At 36.9% G+C, this 24,157-nt stretch overlaps 1 protein-coding gene across 1 annotated transcript in view; it reads left to right on the top strand.

Moving 5' to 3' along the window:
- The window catches only part of LOC150080484 (uncharacterized), a 155,961-nt gene that overhangs the window by 1,798 nt on the left and 130,006 nt on the right, over positions 1-24,157 (top strand). Inside the window, exon 2 of the mRNA XM_090381941.1 lies at positions 21,400-21,427. Coding sequence (XP_090238067.1) covers positions 21,400-21,427 — 28 coding nt within the window. The remainder of the gene's footprint in view (positions 1-21,399; positions 21,428-24,157) is intronic.

Genomic DNA, 24,157 nt, shown 5'->3' with positions numbered 1-24,157 from the left:
CACACCAAAGCACACTTTCCATTGGTGTTACATCCAAGAGTGGTATTCATTGCACCAAGATAGACAGCATCTGGCATTAAGTGGGGATGATTAATGGCTTGTGGATGACCATGGTAATCCCAATCATCTCACTGAGGGCCTATACATGCGTGTATGTATGTGCTGTCACAATGTTGACATGTTTCGAATGGATGATTATTTGCAGGGCTGGCTTGTCATGTTTTTCATCAGCTTCAAGGTTTTCCAAGTAATTTCATGACATTTTCAGCACCATTCCACTTCCATTTGTAGATTACATCATCAATTGTCAACCAAGGGTACTCAATGCTGCTGAAATGACACATATAGACTAATTGTTGATGTGGCAGCCTATTATCCTTCTGCAAACATATTTATAGTTTGTCTGACTTATGGGTAGGATGTGGTCTGCTATAAATGGAGGGGTATCTGGGAATAGGGCAGTGCATATGCATAAGCTCCAGTAGGAAAGTGCTATGTTTTGATCAGTGGGTTTGCTAATTTTGAAAAAAAAAAAAAATATATATATATATATATATATTTGTATTTTAAGGGCGTTTGCCAAATTCTGGATTTCTTATTAACAGGTTCTTGAGAAACAACACAAATCCCCAGCAGCTCAACACTGATATGCACCTATTGGTCTAACCATGTCCATCTGTCTGACTGACCTTATGTAATAACTTGACTGAATTGGTATTTGAGTCGTTTTGAAAGTTATGTTATACCATTCCAAATTTCATTAAAATTGGACAAATAGAAATCTGACAGTTATTATTTCTTTCTCTGCCCTCTATATTAATAGGCTATCCATATGTCGTATATTGTAGTTAAAGCTCCAGACAGATTTCGTGAAATTTTATATTTAGTTCTTTTTGAAATATTCATTAAGCTAGCACAAATTTCATTAAAGTCATTTAAATGGAAATTCAACAATCAGTATTTTTTTTTCTTCCTTTTTTTTTTTTTATATATATATATTTTCACATTGGCAACCCATATACCACATATAGTAGCTGAAGTACTGGATATTGGAATATTGTTTGTTGACATTTCTGATTGGAGAAATGAATGAGCAGAAATGAAATGTTCTTGGTTCACACATAAAAAGTACTTTTCTTTCTTAGTAGTAGCAATGCAAGAAAACTACTTTTCTTTCTTAGTAGTAGCAATGCAAATGATGCAAGAAAGCAAGCTTATATAGCATCATCCAAAAAATTTTTTACTAAATACATAAATCATTATTATATGCTTATTTTATTAAATCAAGCAGAAATGTGAAATATGTGTTCCAGGAAGAAATAAATAAGCAAAATATGAAATCATAGTATCAGCTGTCCGCAGTTTGGGAGATGGTTACTATTTAATTAATTATATCATAGAGCATTTCTGTGTGTGTTGTGATTACCAAGCATTATACAGTGTCGAGATGAGATATGTACAATAAAGTGATGAAAACAATTACTTTTATTAGTTAATAATTAATTGGTAGCAAGATATTTATATACTTTCACTTCTGTTAATAACAGAAAAAGAAAAAATTCAATTAATTTAATAAATCAAATGTGCCTGTAACGTTTTTTGTTAAATGGCAAATTTTGTTTTGAATTCAGTATTAGAGTCCATGATTATCATCTTGGGAATAAAAATGATCCCAGGCTAAAAGATGTGCGTGGGTGTGTGTACACATACACACTTCATATAAAAATTTTCAATCTTGCTGCGTGCTTCAGTACTTTTCAAAGAAAGTAAAGTATAGGTTAATGGCAATAAACTCTATTTTTGGGTTCAGTAGTAGTTGGCTAGCCAAGGCCATTTTCAGAATGCCCTTGGGTTACAGTAGGTCATGTAGGAGTTATTGGCATACCATAGAATGGATGAAACAAATCAACTGTTATTCAACAAAGGACCTTAAAATGGCTGTGCACTTGATATATCAGGCGCCTCCATAGCCAAGTGGGCAGGAGCAGCAGTGCGTAGCACACGCTTCTTGATTAGACTGGGGTTCGAGCTCGTGACCACCAAATATGGAGGATGCGGAAAGGTCAGGGAATGACCACCGCATATCCTCAGAGCAATATGACCTTAGTTGCTAATGCTCCTAAAAATCAAATAACAACAACTTGATATATCAGTCTCACATGTTTTCTAGACCTTTTATGTAGAATCACTATACCCACTGTGACTACTCCTCAATTGCACGAATAATATTTGTTGCAAAGTGTTGCATTTTGAAATGGTTTTTTTTTTTTTTTTTTTCAATGCATGAAACATAGCTATCCAAAGGGGTCATATCTGGTGGTTAGAGTGGGTGAGGAAAGGCTTCAAATATGTGGGTTGCAGAGCTTGGAAACTAGGCACCTTAGAGGAGACTTGATTGAGGTGTTTAAGGCTCTGAGAGGCATAAGTAAAATGAATGAGGACGGAATTTTCACGGTTATAAATGATTCTAGAATTAAGGGCAATAATTTCAAGTTACAGGGGGAGATGTGTAGATTGGATTGCAGAAAGTTTTATTTTATCCAGCAAGTTATAAATTACTGGAATAAGTTACCTACATGGGTGGTAGAGGCTGAAAGTTTGGGGAAATTCAAAGGTTAGCTGGATAATTACCTACAGGAGGAAGGAAATGCATAGGTTGTCTATTTCCTTTTCTCTTATTAATTATTTTTTTAAAATTTTCTTATTTTATTTTTATTTTATTTATTTATTTTTTTTGGCTGGTGCAGCATAAGCCATAGGCTTCCTTCATCATGTGGTCATTGCAAATACTAATAAATTCAAGGAAGAGCTAGAAAAACTATTGGAGAGAGTGATTAGGTGAAATCGGAGGATTTTTTTGCTGATGCTGTATAAACTTGGGGGTAATTGTGCAGTCAGATATGAAGTTTTCTGAGCAGTGCAGTCTGCAAGAGTAGCTCATGGTGTCTTGTCAGTGATATACAGGAAGTAGGGATAAGGAAGTGATTATCAACTTGTATAAAGCAATGGTCAGGCCACACCTTGAGTACTGTATACAGGACTGGAGGCCTCATTTTAGGAAGGATGTAGAGCTGCTGGAATGAGTACAGAGAAGAGAAACAAGATTGGTGAATGGAACAAAGTGTTTCTCTTACAGAGAAGGCTTAAGCTCTGCAAATTGCAGTGTGTGGAGACTAGGCACCTGCAAGGTGATCTGATTGAAGTGTATAAGGCCTTGAATGATTTGAGCAAGCTCAATGCCGATGGGATTTTTCCTCTTGCTCAGATTAATTGTCTGAGGGGACATAAATTCAAATTGAGGAAAGAGTTGTAGAATGGATGTGCAGAAATTTTCCTTTAGCCAGCAGGTAATTAATTGCTGGAACAAACTTCCATCTGTTGTTGTGGAGGTTCATAGCTTAAATAAATTAAGGTTGAACTAGACAAACATTTGGAACGAATGGATGGGTTAAATGGGAAAGTATTTTTTTTCCCCCCCTTGGCTGATGCTGTATAAGCTTGCTTTCTTGCATCATATGCCTATGCTAATGTTAACTTGCTTTCTTGCATCATTTGTTAATGCTAATTGGCTGGAAAACTTATTTGAATCTAGGGTAAATTTTTCAAGTATTGCCTTTGTACAGTTCACTCTCTTCCTATTTTGGTTGGTCTTCAAATATTTTGGTACCAGTTTTGCCAAAAATTTTTTCATTCTCAAATTCTTTGTGAATAGTATTTAAGCAGCAACTATAAATAAACTATGGAAAAAAAACTTTTGGTTAATTGTACAATCTAACATGAAGTTTTCTTTAGCCTTTCTTGGTTAGAATATCCTTCTTTTTCCCCCAGCTAACCTAGTTGTTCTTGTATGCAAAATTTTCGATAGATCTGTGTTCTTCCTAAATGAAGTTTTCAAACTAGCATCTGTTACTATGGATGTGACCTAACCATTTGTATGTACAATGGAATAATCATCTTTGTCCTTTCTCTTAGAGATCCTGTGCATCACTGACAGAAATAAGCTGTTCTAGCAGCTTATCTGCAGTTCTGTTAGTGATATACAGGAACTCTATCAGCAAGGACAATGAGATGATTATTCCATTGTATGTACAGTTAAGGCACATTAACAGTACTGCATGCTAGTTTGGAAACTTCATTTAGGAAGGATATAGATCTATTGAAAATTGTCCATAGAAGAGGAACTAGATTAGTTCGAAAAAAAAAAAAAGGGATATTCTTATTAAGAAAGACTAGGGTTATCTTCTGTTGCTAACATGCTACTTTTTAAAATTTTCTGTTATTTTGTTAAATCTGGAAGTGAAATAAAATCCTCCTATGTATCTCCTTCCCCAACAATATTCTCTGACTGGCAATAAAGTATTTCTTGTTTTCATTTTGATATACAGTAGGTCCTTGATTTTAACAGACTTTGGATTTAATGGATAAAAAATTTCTCTTCTAAAGGAAAAATTGGCGAAGTTAAAGAAAGCCCACATGAGAAGCATGCAAAAGTTCGATAAGTTTATCGGTAAAAGTACTTTGCTGTAGTGGCATTTGTATTGTTGCTCTCTCAGTAAACATATAGTGGGTGTTATCGGTCAGGAGTAGAAATTCAATCCCATGGGAGATTGAAACCCTTCTGAAGTGGAGGGGGTAACTGGACATTTTTTTTCTTTAGAATCACTGGTGATCTAGTGGATAAATTGTTTATTAAGAAAAAAAGGCAAAGGTAAAGGAAGCCCACACGAGAAGCACGGCAAACTTCGAAAAGGTTTACTGGTGAAACTACGTTATGAACATTTTTTACGATGCCAGAACTTCCAATATGACTCTGTTTGTGATTCAGTTAGTTAATTCAATTAGTGATTCTAAAGCAAAATGGTCAGGTAACCCACCTCCACTTCGGGAGGGTTTCAAGCTCCCATGGGATTCAACTTCTACTCCAGACCAATAATGCCAACCATCTACCGAGCGAGCAACAATACAAATGCCGTTACGGCAAAGTACTTTTACCGATAAATTTCATTGAACTTTTGCATGCTTCTCGTGTGGGCTTTCTTTACCTTAGCTGAAAAATTTAGAACCTATTTATATTTGATAGCGTTGCACATCACATAGCACATCTGTCTGATATGCGACGCTATCAGACAGATGTGCTGAGAATTCCTTCTCATGAAATAAAGGCTGTTTTACTGCTAGGTAATGCACCTGCTCACCCTAATGCTGAGAGGTTAGTTAGCAGGGATGGGAATATTAAATGTGTTTTTCTGCCTCCTAACACTACTTTAGTGATACAGCCGATAGATCAGGGTGTAATCGTTGCAAGAGGTTGTATAAGAAGAAGTTTTTGGAAGAGGTGATGTTTGTTTTGGAAGACACAGAAGAAGATAAAGATGCACCAGGACACTGCAAAATTTCCATGCATTCAACATTAGATCTGCTATCTTCAACTTAGCAGCTGCGTGGAAAAATATGAAGATTACTACCTTGGCTAATGCTTGGAAGAAGTTGTGCGACATAGTACCTGAAACGGACTTTGAGGGAGTTGGAGCATCTAATTTTTGGGACACTTTTCTGAGGGCCGGCACCAAAAGTGCAACTGAGAATGATGTGGAACAGTGGCTCAAATGATGAAGGTGATCCGGGCTATCAAATTTTTTCTGAGGTAGAGATTGTGGAAAATGTTCTTCATGGAGGACGATGATGATGACAACGATGAAAAATCGGTTGCACCTCATCCTAAATTGTCTGTTATAAGACAGCATATGGATGACATCATACATTGTATTGAATCATCGTCGGACCCTGATGTGCTTCCTTATTATGAACATTTTAGAGAATTTCAATCTACAGTAATAAGGAAGCAGCACCAAGGTGTAAGGTAACTGAAGCTTGATTTCTTCAAGACCACTTCATCACCTGGACTTGTTTCACCAGAACCCTTTACCAGCAGGGAATTAACCTCTCCCTCCACATGGCAGTTGTTTCTGACTCTGAAAATTGTGATTCTTTCAATTAAGTTAATATTAATATTGAACATGTATTGTTACCGTTAATATTGAACATGTTACTGTCCTGAATAAGGTAAATGTTAGAAGTGATCACAGAATGGTAAGATGCACACTTCATATAGGAAAGGAAAAAACTGACTCGAGAAAATAATACGAAGGTCTTTGAGAGAACAGAAGAGAAGAAAGAGCAGTATGTACTGGAACTTAAGAACAAGTTTGAGCTTCTGCAGACTCATAGCTCGAAGACATGATGACAGACGTACTAAGAAAGTAACAGAATGGCACCCAAGAGGAGCTAGAAGAAAACCTGGAAGACAATGGCGGAGATGGATAGATGAAATTCATGAGCTTGTGGGTAGTAAATGGATGGCCATTACACAAAACAGAAGGAACTTGAAAGTTGCTGGAGAGGCCTTCATCCTGCAGTGGATTGAAAATGGCTGATGATGATGATGTTGAATATTGAACATTATGTATTTTTTTAATATTTTTTTGTATGTTTTTTTATTCTACACACCGTTTTTATTCAATGGAGTTTAAGAATTTTAAACTATTTTTTTTTCATCTAAAATGGATTTAAAGGAAAAAAAACTAATGTTCACATTGAAAACAACTTTGTGTGAGCTTTAAGAAAAAAAAAAAGAAACACTCCATTAGTTACATTGTATAGGTTTTGATGTGTTTAATTAAAATAAAGTTTGGCCCCTGTCATAAATTTATTATATTTTTAACAGTTGTTTTAGTGGCATGTATAAATTACTCAATGTACGTTATAATATTTTATTCATACTTATATATTATAATAACATTTTAATACATCCTTTACATTGTAAGTTCGTTATTAATGTTTTTAAAATCCATTCAATTTAACGGACTTTTGGCAATAGTGGACACCCCTTCTTTTCCCAATTAGTGCATTAAATCGAGGACCTACTGTATTATTAATTATAAGATATTAAATTTTTGTTTAGTAATTAACAGAGTCATGTGAGCAAAAATTTTACCTTTCTTCTAGGCAACTCTCATTCGCATGTGGTGTCTGTGAAACACCAGCAATAGGTATCTAATCGAGCCATAGTGCATTTGACTTGGCCAGCTAAATGCAAATAGCTGATAAAAACACATGTTTTTGTTATTATTGGCTTCTCTCATTTATTTTGTTTGTTATTTTGCAAATCTTAATTAAGAGATCACCATTTTCAAATCAGTAAAAAGCTAAAATTTAATTTTTTTATAGTAAAAAAAAAAAAAAAGAAAAAAAGTGGATTATACGGATTCCGTGCAAACAGCCTTGTTAGAATTGAGTGTGTTATATGTTATTTGGTTTTTAGGAGCATTAGCAACTAAGGCCATATTGCTCCGTGAATATGTGGTGGTCATTTCCTGACCTTTCCGCATCCTCTATTTGGTGGTGATGGGCTCGAATCCTGGTCTAATCAAGAAGTGTGTGCTATGCACTGCTGCTGCTGCTCCTTCCCACCTGGCTATGGAAGCGCCTGTTTGAGAGCATATGTGTGATTAGCATTAGCAAGTGCATATGATGCAAGAAAGCAAGTTTATACAGCATCATCCAAGCTTATATAGCATGGTCCTTGAGGTTGTCACAGACATTCTCTCAGATATGCCAGACAAGCAGTACTTGCTACTTGGGAGTCTAAAACACTGATGGAACTGATATTCGGGTGACATTCAAGTCAAGTGGACCCAATTTCGGCGAAATCTGGACAGTCTGTGACAGCCAAATCCTCTGCTTGCACCTTCATGATGGTGGGACTGTTAGTAATCCTGGGTATAATCTCCATGCACAAGTATCCATTGGGTGACCAACCAGGTGGATTATGATAGTGTCGATCCACTGGTGTATGGATTCTGATAGTGTCGATCCACTGGTGTATGGATTCTGATAGTGTCGATCCACTGGTGTATGGATTCTGATAGTGTCGACCCACTGGTGATATTTTGGCTTATGTTACCCATTTATGGAAAAGTTAGGTGAACCACAAACAGTTGCTCTATTGACATCTCAAAGGCTTTCGACTGTGTTTGGCATAAAGGTCTTCTAAACAAGCTGCTATCTTATGGTTTGCCAACTGTTTTTTGTAATTGGTTATCCAGTTTTCTCTCTGATCACTCACAGATGGGGATGGTAGATGGCTCTGTCTTCTAACTTCCCCACTAATGATGGTGTCCACCAAGGTTCAGTTCTTTCCCCCCACTCTTTTCCTCTTGTATATTAATGACATTCTTCCAGTGACTGGAAATCCTATCCATAGTTTTGGCGATGATAGCACATTTCATTCCACTTTCCATTTTGAGAAACCTTGCCCTGCTCAATCAGCTTCAACTTCTCGAATATCTGCTACCAATTCCTTAAATGCCGATTTTCAGGTAATTCTCCAATGGGGAAAAGACAACTTAGTTGATTTCAATCCTTCTAAAACTCAGTCTTGTCTTATATCTTGCAAAAAGGATTCTTCTGCTCCTATGCTTACCTTTGGTGACACTCTGATTTATAGGCAAAATGATATATCTCTTTTGGGGATTACCCTGACTTCTAATCTCTCTTGGCACAAGCACATTACAAATATTGCTTCCTTTGCATCTAAAAAACTTGGTTTTCTCTTTTGCTCTTGGCATTTTCTTCCAAACGGCTGTTCACCCTGTACAAATCACAAATCTGCCTTACATGGAATATTGTTCTCACATCTGGGGTGGTGCTCTCAAAACCTCTCTCAGGCTTACAGATTCCATTTAGAAGAGGGCAGTTAGGTTAATTAATGACTCATCTCTAATAAAGTCTCTCCACTCTCTGTCTCATAGATGTACTGTTTCTGCTGCATGCCTTTTCTACAGATACTTCCACGGGCACTTTTCTTCTGAATTGCTTCTATAATTCCCACTCTTTCAAAACAGTCCGAACATGTGCAGCCACCAGCCAACATCCGTTTACTGTCCAACCTCCAACTCACAGATCCAACTTTTCATCTTACTGGTATATTCATTCAGCTGCCATTTTCTGGAACAACCTTTCTTCAACCTTCCTTTCCTGAAAATTACAGTCTACAGAAGTTCAATTGTAATCAGCATTAGTAGAGGCATATGATGCAAGAAAGAAAGCTTATGCAGCATCATCCAAAAAAAAAAAAAAAACCCATTCTATTGCACCCCTCCATTCATTCCATATACCTGTCCTGCTCAGCCTTAAGTCTGTTCCACCAACCAACTACCTGCTGGCTAAAGGCAAACTTCCAGACATCTATCCTACATCTGTCTTTCCTCAATTTGAATTTGTGCCCTCTCATTCTGAGCAAGAGGAAGAATCCCATCAGCATTGAGTATGCTCAAACCATTCAAGGCTTTATACACCTCAACCAGATCACCTCGCAGGTGCAAATGACAGTGCCTAGTCTCCAGACAACACTGTAATTTGCAAAATTTAAGCCTTTCTTCATAAGAGCAACCCTTTGTTCCATTCACTAATCTTATTCTTCTCTGTACTCATTCCAACAGCTCTACTTCCTTCTTAACTGAGGCCTCCAGACCTGTATACAGTGCTCAAGGTGTGACCATTGCCTTATACAAGGGGATAATCGCCTCCTTATCCCTGTTAGAAAAATTCCTGTATATCATTGACAAGACACTATGAGCTACTCTTGCAGACAGTCTGCACTGCTTAGAAAACTTCATATCTCCCTGCACAATTACTCCCGGGTCCTTTTCGTTCTCTACCACTGTCAGTGTAGTACCATGGAGTTGATTCAACAACTAATGTTAACAGATATCTTCTTTCGTCTTCTCAACCTCCAAACCAAGCATGGTAATAAATGCTATAGGTTCTAATGCCTCTCGTGTTTGGAGTTTCCATAAAAAAAAAAAAAAAAAAAAACAGGCAAAAAAAACCCCTTCCCATTTCACCCATCCATTTGCTCCAAATGTTTGTGTAGTTCTGCCTTTGAATTTATTTAAGGTGTCAACTTCTACAACAACAGATGGAAGTTTGTTTCTGCAGTCACCCACCTGTTTTATAAAGGCAAACTTTACCACATCTATTCTAAAACTGTCTTTCCTCAATTTGAATTTATGTCCCCCAGGTGATTAATCTGGGCAAGAGGAAAAGTCCCATTAGCATTGAGCTTGCTCAAACCATTCAAGGCCTTATACACTTCAATCAGATCACCTCGCGGGGGTGGCGCCTCCGTAGCCAGGTGGGCAGGACAGCAGTGCGTAGCACACACTTCTTGATTAGACTGGAGTTCGAACCCATGACCACCAAATACAGAGGGTGCGGAAAAGTCAGGGAATGACCACCGCATATCCCCAGAGTAATATGGCCTTAGTTGCTAATGATCCTTAAAAAAAAAACCAAAATAACACCTCACAGGTGCCTAGTCTCCAGATACTAATTTGCAAAACTTAATCCTTTCTTCATAAGAGGAACCCCTTGTTCCATTCCGTAATCTTTTTGTCCTTCTCTGTACTCGTTACATCAGCTCTACATCCTTCCTAAAATGCAGTCCCCAGACCTGTATACAGTATTAGCATTAGTATAGGCATTGATGCAAGAAAGCAAGCTTATGCAGCATCAGCCAAAAAAAAAAAAAAAACCCCACTTCCACTTCACCCCTCTGTTCGTTCAAAATACCTGTCCAGCTGAGCCTTAAACTTATTTAGGCTATCAGCCCCACGACAAGGGATGGAAGTCTGTTCCACCAACCAACCACCCGCTGGCTAAAGGCAAATTTCCGCACGTCTATCCTACATCTGTCTTTCCTCAATTTGAATTTATGCCCTCTCAGGTGATTATTCTGAGCTAGAGGAAGAATTTCATCAGCATTGAGCATGCTCAAACCATTCAAGGCTTTATACACCTCTATCAGATCACCTCGCTGGTGCCTAGTCTCCAGACACTGTAATTTGCAAAACTTAAGCCTTTCTTCGTAAGAACGCCCCCTTGTTCCATTCACTAATCTTGTTGCCCTTCTCTGTACTTGTTCCAGCAGCTCTATATCCTTCTTGAAATGAGGCCTCCAGACCTGTATACAGTACTCTAGGTGTGGCCTGACCATTGCCTTATACAAGGGAATAATCATCTCCTTATCCCTGCTGGAAAAATTCCTGTATATCATTGACAATATTCCATGAGCTACTCTTGCAGCCCGTCTGCACTGCTCAGAGAACTTCATATCTGCCTGCACAACAACCCCCAAGTCCCTTTCATTCTCTACCACTGTCAGTGTAGTACCAGGAGTTGATACGTTGCTCTGGGGTTGCTGTTTCCCATGTGTAGTACTTTACATTTGTCAATGTTAAACTTCATTTGCCACCTCTCAGCCCATCTGCTCAACCTTTCCAGATCCTGTTGCAGTAGCATAGTCCTTGTCAGTAGTGTCCTTGACAACCCTGCCAACCTTTGTATCGTCTGCAAACTTGGACATTAAGCTTGATATACCATCCTCAATATCATTTATAAATACAGAAAACAATAATGGACCCAACACTGAGCCCTGAGGGACTCCACTAATAACATTAGTCCACGATGAGCAGTGTCCATTGATTACCACTCTGTCTTCTCCCCCTCAACCACCCCTTTATCCATAGCAGCAATTTGCCTCCAATGTCACACTGCTCCAATTTGTGTAGCAGTCTTCCATGTGCAACAGTATCAAAAGCCTTTCTAACATTCAAGTATATAATATCAAAGCTATTCCCTGCATCCAGTTCTTTTGTAACTGCATCATAGTATCCAATCAAATTGGTCAGGCAAGACTTCCCCTTAACAAAACCATGCTGTGTCCGAGCTATAACTGAAGTCTTGTTTAAATGATCCTGCAGTGCTTCTTTAACCAGTCCCTCCATTAATTTTCCTGGAACAGAAGTTAAGCTCACAGGTCTATAATTACTTGTGTCAGCCTTTGATCCTCCTTTGTGAATTGGGGTCACATTTGCACATTTCCAGTCTATGGGTACCTCCCCTGAGTCAAAGGAAGCTCTCATAATTATAGCTAAGGGTTTGCTTACTTCCTTTGCTGCCTCCTTTAATATAACTGGATAGATCCCATCCACCCCGGGTGCCTTTCTTGCGTTTATCTTCAACAATTTCTCCTCCACTTTACTCCCAGTTATTTCAAGATTCTGTAGCTTACTGCTAGAGTTGAATACACTTCTGGCATTCCCCTCGCTGAATAACTCCTCATGTGTGAATGTCGATGCAAAATATTCATTTAGTTTGTTAGCTACCTGAGCAGGATCATCAACAGTTGATCCATCAATATCAAGTGGACCAATCTGTGTATTCATGGTATGGCCTTACCATTTCCTTTTGCAAGGGAATAATCACTTCCTTTTCCCTTCTAGAAAAATTCTTGTATATAATTGACAAGAAACCATGCAGAAAGTCTGCACTCCTCAGAAAACTTCATATCTGACTGTAAAATTACCCCCAGGTCCTTTTCTTTCTCTATCACTCAGTGTTATACTACACATTTGAAGGTTACTCTGGGGTTATTGCTACCCATACTCAGTGCTTTACATTTGTCAATATTAAACTTCAGCTTCTCTAGATCCTGTTGCAGTAGTGTACTATCAGTAGTGTCATTAACCACCCTGCCAACCTTTGTATCGTCTGCAGACTTAGACATTAAGCCTGATATACCATCTTCAGTATCATTAATAAATACAGAAAACAACGATGGACCCAACACTGAACCCTATGGTACTCCACCAATAACATTACTCCACAAAGAGCGGTGTCCATTGATTATCACTCTGTCTTCTCCCACTCAACCATCCCTTTAACCATAGCAACAATTTGCCTCCAGTGACAAACGTCTCCAATTTGTGCACCAGTCTTCATTGTGCAACAGTATCAAAAGCCTGCCTAAGATCCAAGTATATGATATCAAAATTATTCTTTGTATCCTGTTCCTTTGTGACAACATCATAGTATCCAGTCAAACTGGTCAGACAAGGCCTCCCCGTAACAAACCCATGCTTTGTCTGAACTATAACTGAAGTCTTGTCTAGATGATCCTGCAGTGCTTCCATTACTTTCCCCTTAGAATAAACAAAGCAGAGCTATAATGCTCAATGAGTTCTACATTTATATTAATATAGAGAAATAAATGCTCAATGCTTTTTTGTAGAATGCTTCATTACAGTACTCTCCCAAATTCAATCAGACGTAAAATTATCACTCAATGGCTTCCTTCCTTCACAGACATATGAATGGTCTGACGTATCCTCGATCGTTAGTCAAGATATCCAAAACTCTACCACCAACACATCAAACCACCACCACATAACCCCGAGAGTCAGAAGACGTCTTGTCTAATATTAAAATCATTAAAAACAATGAAATGATTGCGGTGTCTAAAAGTTAAAATTTTAAATTAGCTAAAATGTTTTAACCCAGTTTTGAATAACTTCTGTTTCTTAGGAAGAGAAGTTAGTTTGATGTGTTGGTGGTCGGGTTGTGAGATCTTGACTAACGATCGTGGATACATTGGACCATTCATATGTCTGTGAGGGAAGGAAGCCATTTAGTGATAATTTTATGTCTGACTGAATTTGGGAGAGTACTGTAGTGAAGCATTCTACAAAAAAGCATTGAGATAAATTCCTCTTTATTTCTGTATATTACCATCCCTGGAAGAGACGTTAAACTAACAGGTCTGTAATTACTTGTCACCCTTTGATCCTCCTTTATGAATCGGAGTCACATTTGCCACATCTCCAGTCCATGGGTACCTCCTGTGAATCCAGGGAAGCTCTCATAATTGGGGGAGGGTAACCCTGACCTTTTTTTCTTTAGAATCACTAATTGAATTAACTAATTGAATCACGAACAGAGTCATATTGGAAATTCTGGCGTCGTAAAAATTGTTCGTAACGTAGTTTCACCGGTAAACTTTTTCAATGTTGTGCTTCTCATGTGGGCTTCCTTTGCCTTTTTTTTTTTTTCTTAATAAACAATTTATCCACTAGTCCACCAGTGCTTCTAAAGAAAAAAGGTCAGGTTACCCCCTCCACTTCAGGAGGGTTTCAACCTCCCATGGGATTCAATTTCTACTCCTGACCTATAACACCCACTGTATGTTTACTGAGTGAGCAACAATACAAATGCCATCACGGCAAAGTACTTTTACCAGTAAATTTCATTGAACTTTTGCGTGCTTCTCATTCAGGCTTTCTATACCTTTGCCCACACTCCTACTCTCAATTTTGCTTTCTTAGTGCTTATGTCACACCAAACTGACTCTGCATTTCTTATGTCTGTATACCACCACGTCTCACCCTGGTTCCAGAATTTGCTGTTGGTAACATCATCAGTTGGTCCCACTGTACAGAATTTAAAAACTGTCTGAGACCACTGTAGTCACCTTTATGGAAGAAAAAACCCTTTCCTTTACCCCTGATGGTAATTATATCTTTAAATAAATCCCACATCAGTACATTGTGATCACTACCACCCAGTGTTCCTTTATCTGTAAATTCCAGTCTCTGATATTCCAACAATATCTGCCTTTGATGTTTTTATGAACACCTCAAATTCATCAAATTTGAAGTACACATGCTCCTGTTCCTATTCTTAGCTACCCTAACATTATTTGGTGTACTAGGCAGTACTACAAAATTTAGTTTATTTATGTAATACTTATAGGAGAATTATATATAATTCTATTTCAGATTAATGCTTTATTTCATACAGTCATTGTCAATTAAATTTTCACTAGTCCTGAAGTTAATCTAGCTATAAGTTTTGACAGAATTTTTTTTCTTTACATCATTCTAAATTAGTTTAGTCTTGAGATAAAAAGCAGCAATCCATTAATTATTTATTTTTTATATACAGTTGAAGCTGTTTATAGTAACCTGTTCTTTTTCACACTATAGCATGTTATAGCAACCTATCTTGTAGGTACCGGATTTCCCAAAATCCTAATGCAATTTTCAATTGTTATTATTTTTGAAAGCCAAATGAATTCTATATAATGAAACAAAAATTTTGACCACTTTATCTTGTTTTTTTAATATTTTTTACTTTTTTTATATTCAGACTTCAAAATGAATGAATGCTAATTTATTGAAGCTAATAACAATCTTGCAGGCTAACCATGAGATTTCCCTCATTAGTGTAATGAAATTAACTGAGATTTGAAGTTATTTAATTATATAATATGTATAAAAGGTATTCTTAGTGATGTGACTCCTACAAAGCTGGTAGCTTTCCCAACTAAGACAAAAAATTAAGATATTACAAACTAGATAATGGCATGCTTTTTGAGACCAACATCATTAAACAGTTTGGCAACCCTAAGAGTACACTGTTGACCATTCTAAAAGACATGTTGAACAGACAACTTGGGTGATCGGACCCACCAATACACGGAAAATCATGGAAGGTTAATGCAGTATTTTGAAGTATTTAAGGCTTTAAATGGTCTAAATGATAGTACAGTATCTTTACTATGTATATGTGAACATACGTTTCATTTAAAAATTTTTGATCTTGGCAAAGCCATTGCCAGAATGACCCTGGGTGTACAATAGGTCTTTGAAGAGTTTCCGGCCTGCCATAAAATGGATGTAATGAATAAACTTTTATTTAGTGTGCGCGTGCGTGCGTGCGCACACACACACACACACACACACACACACACACACACACACACACACACACACACACACACAATGAAAAAAGATATCAGAATAGATGTGCAGAAATTTGCCTTCCACTGAAGAATTGTTGGAATGAATTAATAAATTGAAAGAAATTTTAGACAAATTATTTGGAGTGGGAAAATGAAATGGTTATTTTTTTTTTTTTAAGATGCTGTATAAGCTTTGCTTATTGGCATCGTTTTGTCAGTATTAATGACAAACTAGAATGACCATGGCAAATATTTCCCCAAAACTGTTGCAGAGAAATAAAGATTAATATCGAAGTAATTACAAAAACCTTTCTCTCGGTTCTCCTTGTTGTTAGCAAAGGTGTCAGTGGGATGGACTTGGATAAAAATGCAATTTGATAATTTTTTACATGTACAAAGGGTACTAGGAAAGTTTTGCAATATGACGCAACAATGAATCACAGGAAGCTGCTTGTTGCTGCATGTTGAGACATGTTCATACGTGCATAGTAGCCGCCGCGCCAAGTCGATGGGCTCAGTTATTCATTAGTAGTGAGAGTGTAAAGTGCTTGCGATGGCATCGTGGTCACGAAATGAGATAAGGACAGTTTTGCGGTATAATTTTGTGCGTGGGTTAACCATAGACCAGTGCTTAGAAGAAATGACTCTTGCACTAGATGATGATTGTCCACATCGTACAACGATATTCAGGTGGTATAGAGAATTCCAAAGGGGAAATTTCACTCTGGAGGATTCTGAGAGGCCGGGAAGGCTACGAACGTCAGTTACGGAGGAAAACGTTACTGCTGTGAGGAAAATGCTTGACGAAAACAGGCGAGTGACCTACCAACAAGCCGACCGGGCTAGCCGAGTGGGTAAAATACCTGCCCGGCAACCCAAAGGTCGCGGGTTCGATTCCCGCCTCGGGCTTGGATCAAAGTACTGCAAAAACCTTGGGAGGTGCAATATGGCCACAGAAGCCGATGCGCCAACAACTACCAAATCAAATCAAAAAAAAACCTACCAACAGATAGAGGATACTTTGGGCCTAAATGCACCAGCAATTCGTTCGATTCTGCAAGATCATTTGCACGTGAAGAAACTTTGTTCTCTCTGGGTGCCGCATCAACTGACTGAAGAGCAGATGACACGACGTGTGACACTTGGTGCCGGGAGATGTTAAGAAGGTTTGATAAGGGACAATCTCGGTATGTGAACAACATCGTGACAGGTGACGAGACTTGGCTGTACTATTACGATCTGCCGACCAAGGCTCAAAACAAAGTTTGGGTCTTTGATGATGACGACACACCCGTAATTGTCAGAAAATCCCGATCTGTAAAGAAGAAAATGATAGCTGTATTTTTCAAATCGAGTGGAATTGTGGAACGTGTCATTTTGGACACGCAGAAGACAGTCACAGCTAAGTGGTATACTGAACAATGCCTGCCTAAAGTCATTGGATCTATGAAGAACCTGCGGCCAAAGTCAAGAATGGACACCTGGTACCTCCATCACGATAATGCTCCAGCTCACCGCGCCAAAGCCTGCACCGAATATTTGACCACGACAGGACCGAAACTTCTCGAGCACCCTCCCTACAGTCCAGACCTTGCTCCCTGTGACTTTGCACTGTTACCGCATGTGAAAATGAAGCCAAAAGGGAGGTGGTTTTCCAGTGATGAGGACCTTCTACGGGCTTGGGGCAACGAGTGTGCTTTACTCCCTAGTGAAACTTGGCAGAACTGGTTTAAAGATTGGTTTCGGAGGATGGAGAGGTGTATTGAATGTAGAGGAAATTACTTTGAAAAAATTAAATAAACAAAGCTGTATTGCAAAACTTTCCTAGTACCCTTTGTATAACTATATCATCCTTTAAAAAAATTACAATTATTGCACAAAAATTATCTGGAATTAAACTGCTATGTAAAGTTGTCCATGAACCCTGTGGGACACCACTAATGTTATTAGTGGTGTCCCACAGGGTTCGGTGTTAGGTCCACTGTTGTTTTGTATATTTATCAATGATATTGGTGAAGGTATATCAGGCTTAATGTCGAAGTTTGCAGATGATACAAAGCTTGGCAGGGTTGTTAATGACAGTAATGGCAGTGTGCTACTGCAACAGGATCTAGATAATTTGGGCAGATGGGCTAAGAAGTAGCAACTGAAGTTTAACCTTGACAAATGCAAAGTACTGCATATAGGTAGAAGTAACCCAAGAGAAACATACCAACTGTGTGGTACTACACTTAAGGTGGTAGAAAATGAAAAAGACCTGGGAGTAATTGTGCAGGCAGATATGAAGTTTTCTGAGCAATGCAAACAGGCTGCCACAGCAGGTCATGGGGTTTTGTCAATGATATATAGGAATTTTGCCAGCAGGGAAAAGGAAGTGATTATCCCTCTGTATAAGGCAATGGTTAGGCAATGCCTTGAGTACTGCGTACAGGCCTGGAGGCCTCATTTTAGGAAGGATGTAGATTTACTTGAGCGTGTACAGAGAGGGGCAACAAGATTGGTGAGGGGAATGAAGGGATCCTCTTACCAAGAGAGGCTTAAGTTCTGCAAATTGCAGTGGCTGGAGACTAGGCACCTGTGCAGTGATCTGATTGAGGTATATAAGGCCTTGAATGGGTTGAGCACGCTGAATTCTGATGGGATCCTTCCACTTGTTCAGATTACGAACCTAAGGGGGCATAAATTCAAATTAAGAAAAGACAGATGTAGAATAGATGTATGGAAATTTGCCTTTAGCCAGCGGGTGGTTAATTGCTGGAGCAAACTTCCATCTGTCGTTGTGGAAGTTGATAGGTTGAATAAATTTAAGGATGTACTGGACAGGCATTTGGAGAGAATGGTGTTTTTTTTTTTTTTTTTGTTGGCTGATGCTGCATAAGCTCATACATTTGCTTTCTTGCATCACATGCCACTACTACCAGTTATTCCTGTGTCAGTCGTAAATGAAATTTCTACGAGGAGCTGTTTTCCATATTGTGTGCAAAGTCTTCATTGAACTTAAGTTGTAGACTGATTATTTAAAGAAAAAATGCACTGCATGCATTTTGCTTCACCAAAATTTGCCATTTCACTGTTTTCATGTGTTTCAGCTACAAATGAAATTGATAATTACTGGTTACCACTTAAAACCTAATGACTGTAGCTTCTATTTGATGCTTGGCACTTTTTTTTTTTTACCAAGTTTAAAATATATAGTTATAGGCTTAGGAACCTGGGAAACTAATTTTGAATTGTTGTGTATGAGAGATTAGCATAATTTCACTTCTGCTCCCCACCTCCCCCGTGTACTGTACTTCCTATGACATTTTCATTGAATATTATTTGTTATAAAACTATATTTTTCACTTCATCTCTCAACTTTTGCTCAATTTATCAAAAATAGATATAGATGCAACAGTATCTTGTTTAGCAGCTTGAAGCCATGATGATAGGATCCCAAATTGGATCCAATAATGTTGCATGTAGCATATAATATAATGACTTGATTGTAACAGGTAAAAAATTTAGTAAAAAAATATAAAATTTTATTACACTAAGCAGTGTTTTACTAATTGTAGTGAATGACATTGTTTAAGCCTATTGATATTTTGTACATCTCTTATATGAAGATGTACTGAATGTTACTTTCTGGGTCTGGAAGAGATTGTTGCTAATTAAAAAAAAAATATTGGCGAAGGTAAAGAAAGCCTGCACGAGAATGACGAGAAACGTCAGATAACTTACGCGGAAAATTAGTTTCCCGATACGGCACTCTAGTGCTGCTCACTCAGTAAACAGACAGTAGGTGTTATCGGTCTGGAACAAAGTCGAGAACGATATATTGATTGACAGGTAGGCATGGCAAATGATGTGCTGATTGGTGTGCGAACACAACACACAATAACATCAGTTTAGTATCACTTTAGCAGCACTAATGGTAACTTGTCCTAATCGCACATGCCCTAACCTTTTTTTTCACCATTACAGTATTTCATAATGGTGAAAAAAAGGTCAGGTTACCTCCACTTGAATCCCAAGGGAGCTTGAACCCTCCCAAAATGGAGGGGGGGGGTAACCTAACCTTTTTACTTTAGAATCATGGGTGGACAAGCACATAAATTGTTTATTAACAAAATATTAATTTTTTATTACTGTACTTTTATTTTTAAAGACACCCGTGTGGATACACATGTATCATAACGTCAATCAGCACCTTAAAAGATTCATCTCTACTATTATCTGTTCATCATTCATTACAAAACTATTATGCACCGTTCTTTACTGGTAAATACACATCATAATGCCAATCAATGACTACATTAGCTTGTCGTCTGTCGCACCCATCACCAATCATTTCATTGTTTGCCACGCCTACCTGTCAATCAATATATCCTTCTCGATTTCTGCTCCAGACCAATAACACTTACAGTCTGTTTACCGAGCGAGCAGTGCTAGAGTCCGGTGTCGGGAAACTAATTTTCCGCGTAAGTTATCCGACTTTTCTTGTTCTCGTGCAGACTTTCTTTACCTTAGCCAAAATATTTGTTGAAGTGCTATTTGATTTTCATACAGTGCACTCAACGTGTTCACACCATGTTGTCTCATTTAAAAAAAAAAAAAGTAAACTGCAGCCACTATCGATCCACTGCAGGATGGAAGCCTCCTCAACGACTCATTTTCAGGGAAAATGGACCATAATCTGCCTTGCTGGTCCAGTGCGGGTTGGCAGATCAACCATATATAGCAGTCAGGGATTTGAACCCTGGTTTACTCAAAGAGCATGCTACTGCCCTCCCACTCCACCTTGGCTACAGAGACCCCAGTATGGAACTAAAAATCTTATTTTGGTCTTTAAAGTTCAAATGATTCAGTTCACTCAATAGCTTTTGTGATGAACGTGTTGTAGCCAAAGCAGTGCTAGAATTGTGCCACTTGGTGAATTCACATGGTATAACTAAAGATAACAATGATTGAATTACTACTGAAATTTAATTTTATTTTATTTATTTATTTATTTTTTTGTCCTTTGGTATTTGATTCTTACTTTAACTAAAACCATTCTGTTTACTCAGGAGTAACTCGGATGCTTTCCTAGGTAATATTTTGTTTCAGTTTCTCTATTAAAAATTTAAGAAATCTTTGTTGAATAGGGTAAAAATTCTCCAGAGTTAGTTTCTTGTATCTGATTTCACATGAATGCCAATGGGTCAACCAGTGAAATGCTCAAACATCTGTCACTGGAACTTGGAAGAATTTTTACACAACACTGTTTAGTAGGCATTATTGTTCATTTCTCTGGAAAAATAAAATAACTGCTTATGTGTTGACTGGACCACAGCATTCCCATCTGATACAGTATAGTGTAAAAATTCATCACTTTATTCCTTTATTCCATTTTTGCATTTAAAATGTTCATTATTAACTTTGTTTTAAGGCTGTGCTTATTCAGGTCAGAATTGAAGTAGCATTGTTTTTTAAAACAAAGTTAATAAAGAGCATTTTAAATGTAAGAATACTGGTATGAAGAATTTTTACATTATATTGTATCAGATAGGAATTAATTGTGTGTAAATAAATTTAATTCTTTTGGTAAATTTTTTAACTTGTAGTGCATAAAGATTTAATTTGTATGGAAAATTGAATGAATAAATGATCACCCTGTTTAATAAAGTTTTTAGTTTGATTATACTAAAAAGAAACTTATTGTTTTTGTAATAGTCATTAAATAATATATGATGTAGGTTATATTTTGGTTAAAAAATATTTTTTTCTTATTTCAGTATTCTTTAATTTTTAAACAAGAACAAGGTATGTTTTTTTTTTAGCAGTATTTGTTATTTTTATATATTTATTGTATATATAATACAATTAAATCTCATTAGAATGAACTTTGTGGGAATGCAGGAATCATTCCATTCTAGTGAAGTTTTGCTCTGGTAAATATTGCTGAAAATTATTTTAAAATAATCATTACTTGTTCAAATTTCTGCTGCTTTTCTGATATAAGTAGCAGCTTCCACTTTATTTAAATATGGACTTTTAAATCAATAATAAATAAAGCTAGCAGCAAAAAATATATATTTTTACATTAAACTCTTGATTTACAAACTTTTGATATTACAAACAAGTATTTTTTGTGCCTCAAATTCAGGTTTTTATATATATGAAAAACCTGATCTTATAAACCTTTTCTCAACTTCTGCAACTGCACAGTACATTATCTCTTGAAAGTAAAATGAATGAGAATGAAATACTTTTAACATTTACATATTTAACCTGTTTTACATTCATGTATAATTCAATACTGTACAGTGGAGTTTTTTGTTTTGTAAAATTAGTGTCTTTGATTTTTCTTCATTTTCTTGTTAATCTATCATTAGGATTGGCAAGAACCTCTATGAGAGAAGAAAAATTCACAAGGTCATAAATAAAAATAATTTAATATTTATTTAGTATTATTTAACAGTGTATGTACTACCATTGTAAAGTGCAACCAGGGGAATGGCTCTGTTTGCCATGTCATTCTGCTGGCCCTGTCTAGCATAGAATCCTAATATTTATTGTGTGGTATACAATGAGAGCAAAAATAAATGCACAAGGCATAATACATTACAAATTTGAAATTGACTGTAGAACATTTAGTGAAAATGCACCATTCTTTGTCTATAATAGTGAACTATAATCATAATATGAATGGCAGTGAATTAATTGTATCTCATATTGTGACTACCTTCACAACGAATTACGTTCTATAGTGAATTTCAAATTCGTAATGTATTATGCCTCGTGCATTTATTTTTGCATAGTAATTATTACTGTGTACACCTTTTGGCATCTATCATTGTCGAGTTATACTTCATAACTGGGTTGGCATAATTGCAACACCACAGTATCTGCTCACCCACCGACAGGCCAATAAGCCTTGAAATGATGCCATCTGGGTGGTGCTATCTGCTGAGAATAAATAACAATAGTCTTCTCCATTGATGAAGCATTACTTATTTGAGGTAGTGCAATAAATGGTAACTCATTGTGAAGGTAGTCACAGTATGAGATACAATTAAATTGATGCCATTCATGCTGCGATTGTAGTTCACTATTACGGAAAAAGAATGGTGTATTTTCACTGCATGTAGTAATCTACAGTGTATCATTGTTATAACTGAGAATTTTCAGTAAAAAAAAAATAAATAAATACAGTAGAAACTTTTCAAATCAATGGTGGCTGATCTCTCTCTCTCTCTCTCTCTCTCTCTCTCTCTCTCTCTCTCTCTCTCTCTCTCTCTCTCTCTCTCTCTCTCTCTCAAGGAAATGGAAACTGGAACAACTCAAATTACTGTTTTTACCAAATTTGCTGGTAAATAATGTTAAGAGAGATTATAGTAATAAATGATTACATTTTTAAATGGCTAGAGTAAAATTTATTTGAGAATATCAGAAATATTTACATTATTGAAAATTAATATCAAGTGTGATCCCCCACATGCTTGAATACAGGTGCAGACTATGGTCACTTTGTGGTATGTCATTTTCATTCCTGTTCCACTTGAACTCTCAGTTGAGGGATTGAAAGTATAGGTATTTTGAGGTATGGTGCCTTACAATTATGTCCTAAGCATGTTCAATTGAGGATGGGTCTATTAATTTTGCAGCCCTGTGGGAGGACTATCATGTTTTGAAGAGCCAATTTTGGTAATTTTGGTGGCATAGTAATGGGAATTTTCCTATTGGACATTGCCTTATTTGCCAAAAACAGGATGGCCATTGAGTTTATGATATTTTCAACATAGACTGTCATATTGCTCTGCACAAACACAGAGTTGCTTTTGTTCATAAAATGGAAATTCCTGATGGTTCTTCAAATCATCAGGACTGAAGTTTGTATAGGTATGCTCCCACCAAGGTATTTTCTTGTACTCATTCATTGCTCACACTGAGGCTTAAATGGCTCTTATCAAATACTACTGAATGCTATTCTAGCCTTCAATCAGACTATGCACATCACACTAAAGACATTCACAATGAAGAATAGGAGTGAGAAGCAAATGGTTTAATGGACTTGATATCACCAAACCATTGCAAAATGTTCAAGGCTTCATGCAGGACACGTCGTACCCAATGTAAAAAAAAAAATAAACAAACAAAAAAAAAAACAGTAATTTTAATGCTAGAATTTGTTCACAAACCTAGCTTTTATTACTGAATAAAATACCCTGAGAAATTAATAATATATTCTTATAATCATTCTTAACATTATCATCAACTTTGGTCAAGATTGAATCACTCTTTCATCGCACTCTTCAATTTCCATTTGGTTTAATGAATATCATAGTGTGGTATAACACCACACTATTTTTTTATTTTTTTATTTAACATTTTACTGATAAGTATTGTGCTGTATATAGGAAATATAGAAAATAAAGTGCAATATATGCATAAAATAAAGGGTGCAACAACCAATAGCTTCTGCATCATTTGGGCATTCTAATATTAACCATACTTTAAAAAAGATATGAAAAATAGTTTGCCACACATCCT

This window comes from Mastigoproctus giganteus, chromosome 9, assembly GCF_048544385.1.
Source record: "Mastigoproctus giganteus isolate SK-2022 chromosome 9, ASM4854438v1, whole genome shotgun sequence".
NCBI classification, from domain to species: Eukaryota; Metazoa; Arthropoda; class Arachnida; order Uropygi; family Thelyphonidae; genus Mastigoproctus; species Mastigoproctus giganteus.
This window is presented reverse-complemented; position numbering and strand designations above follow the sequence as displayed.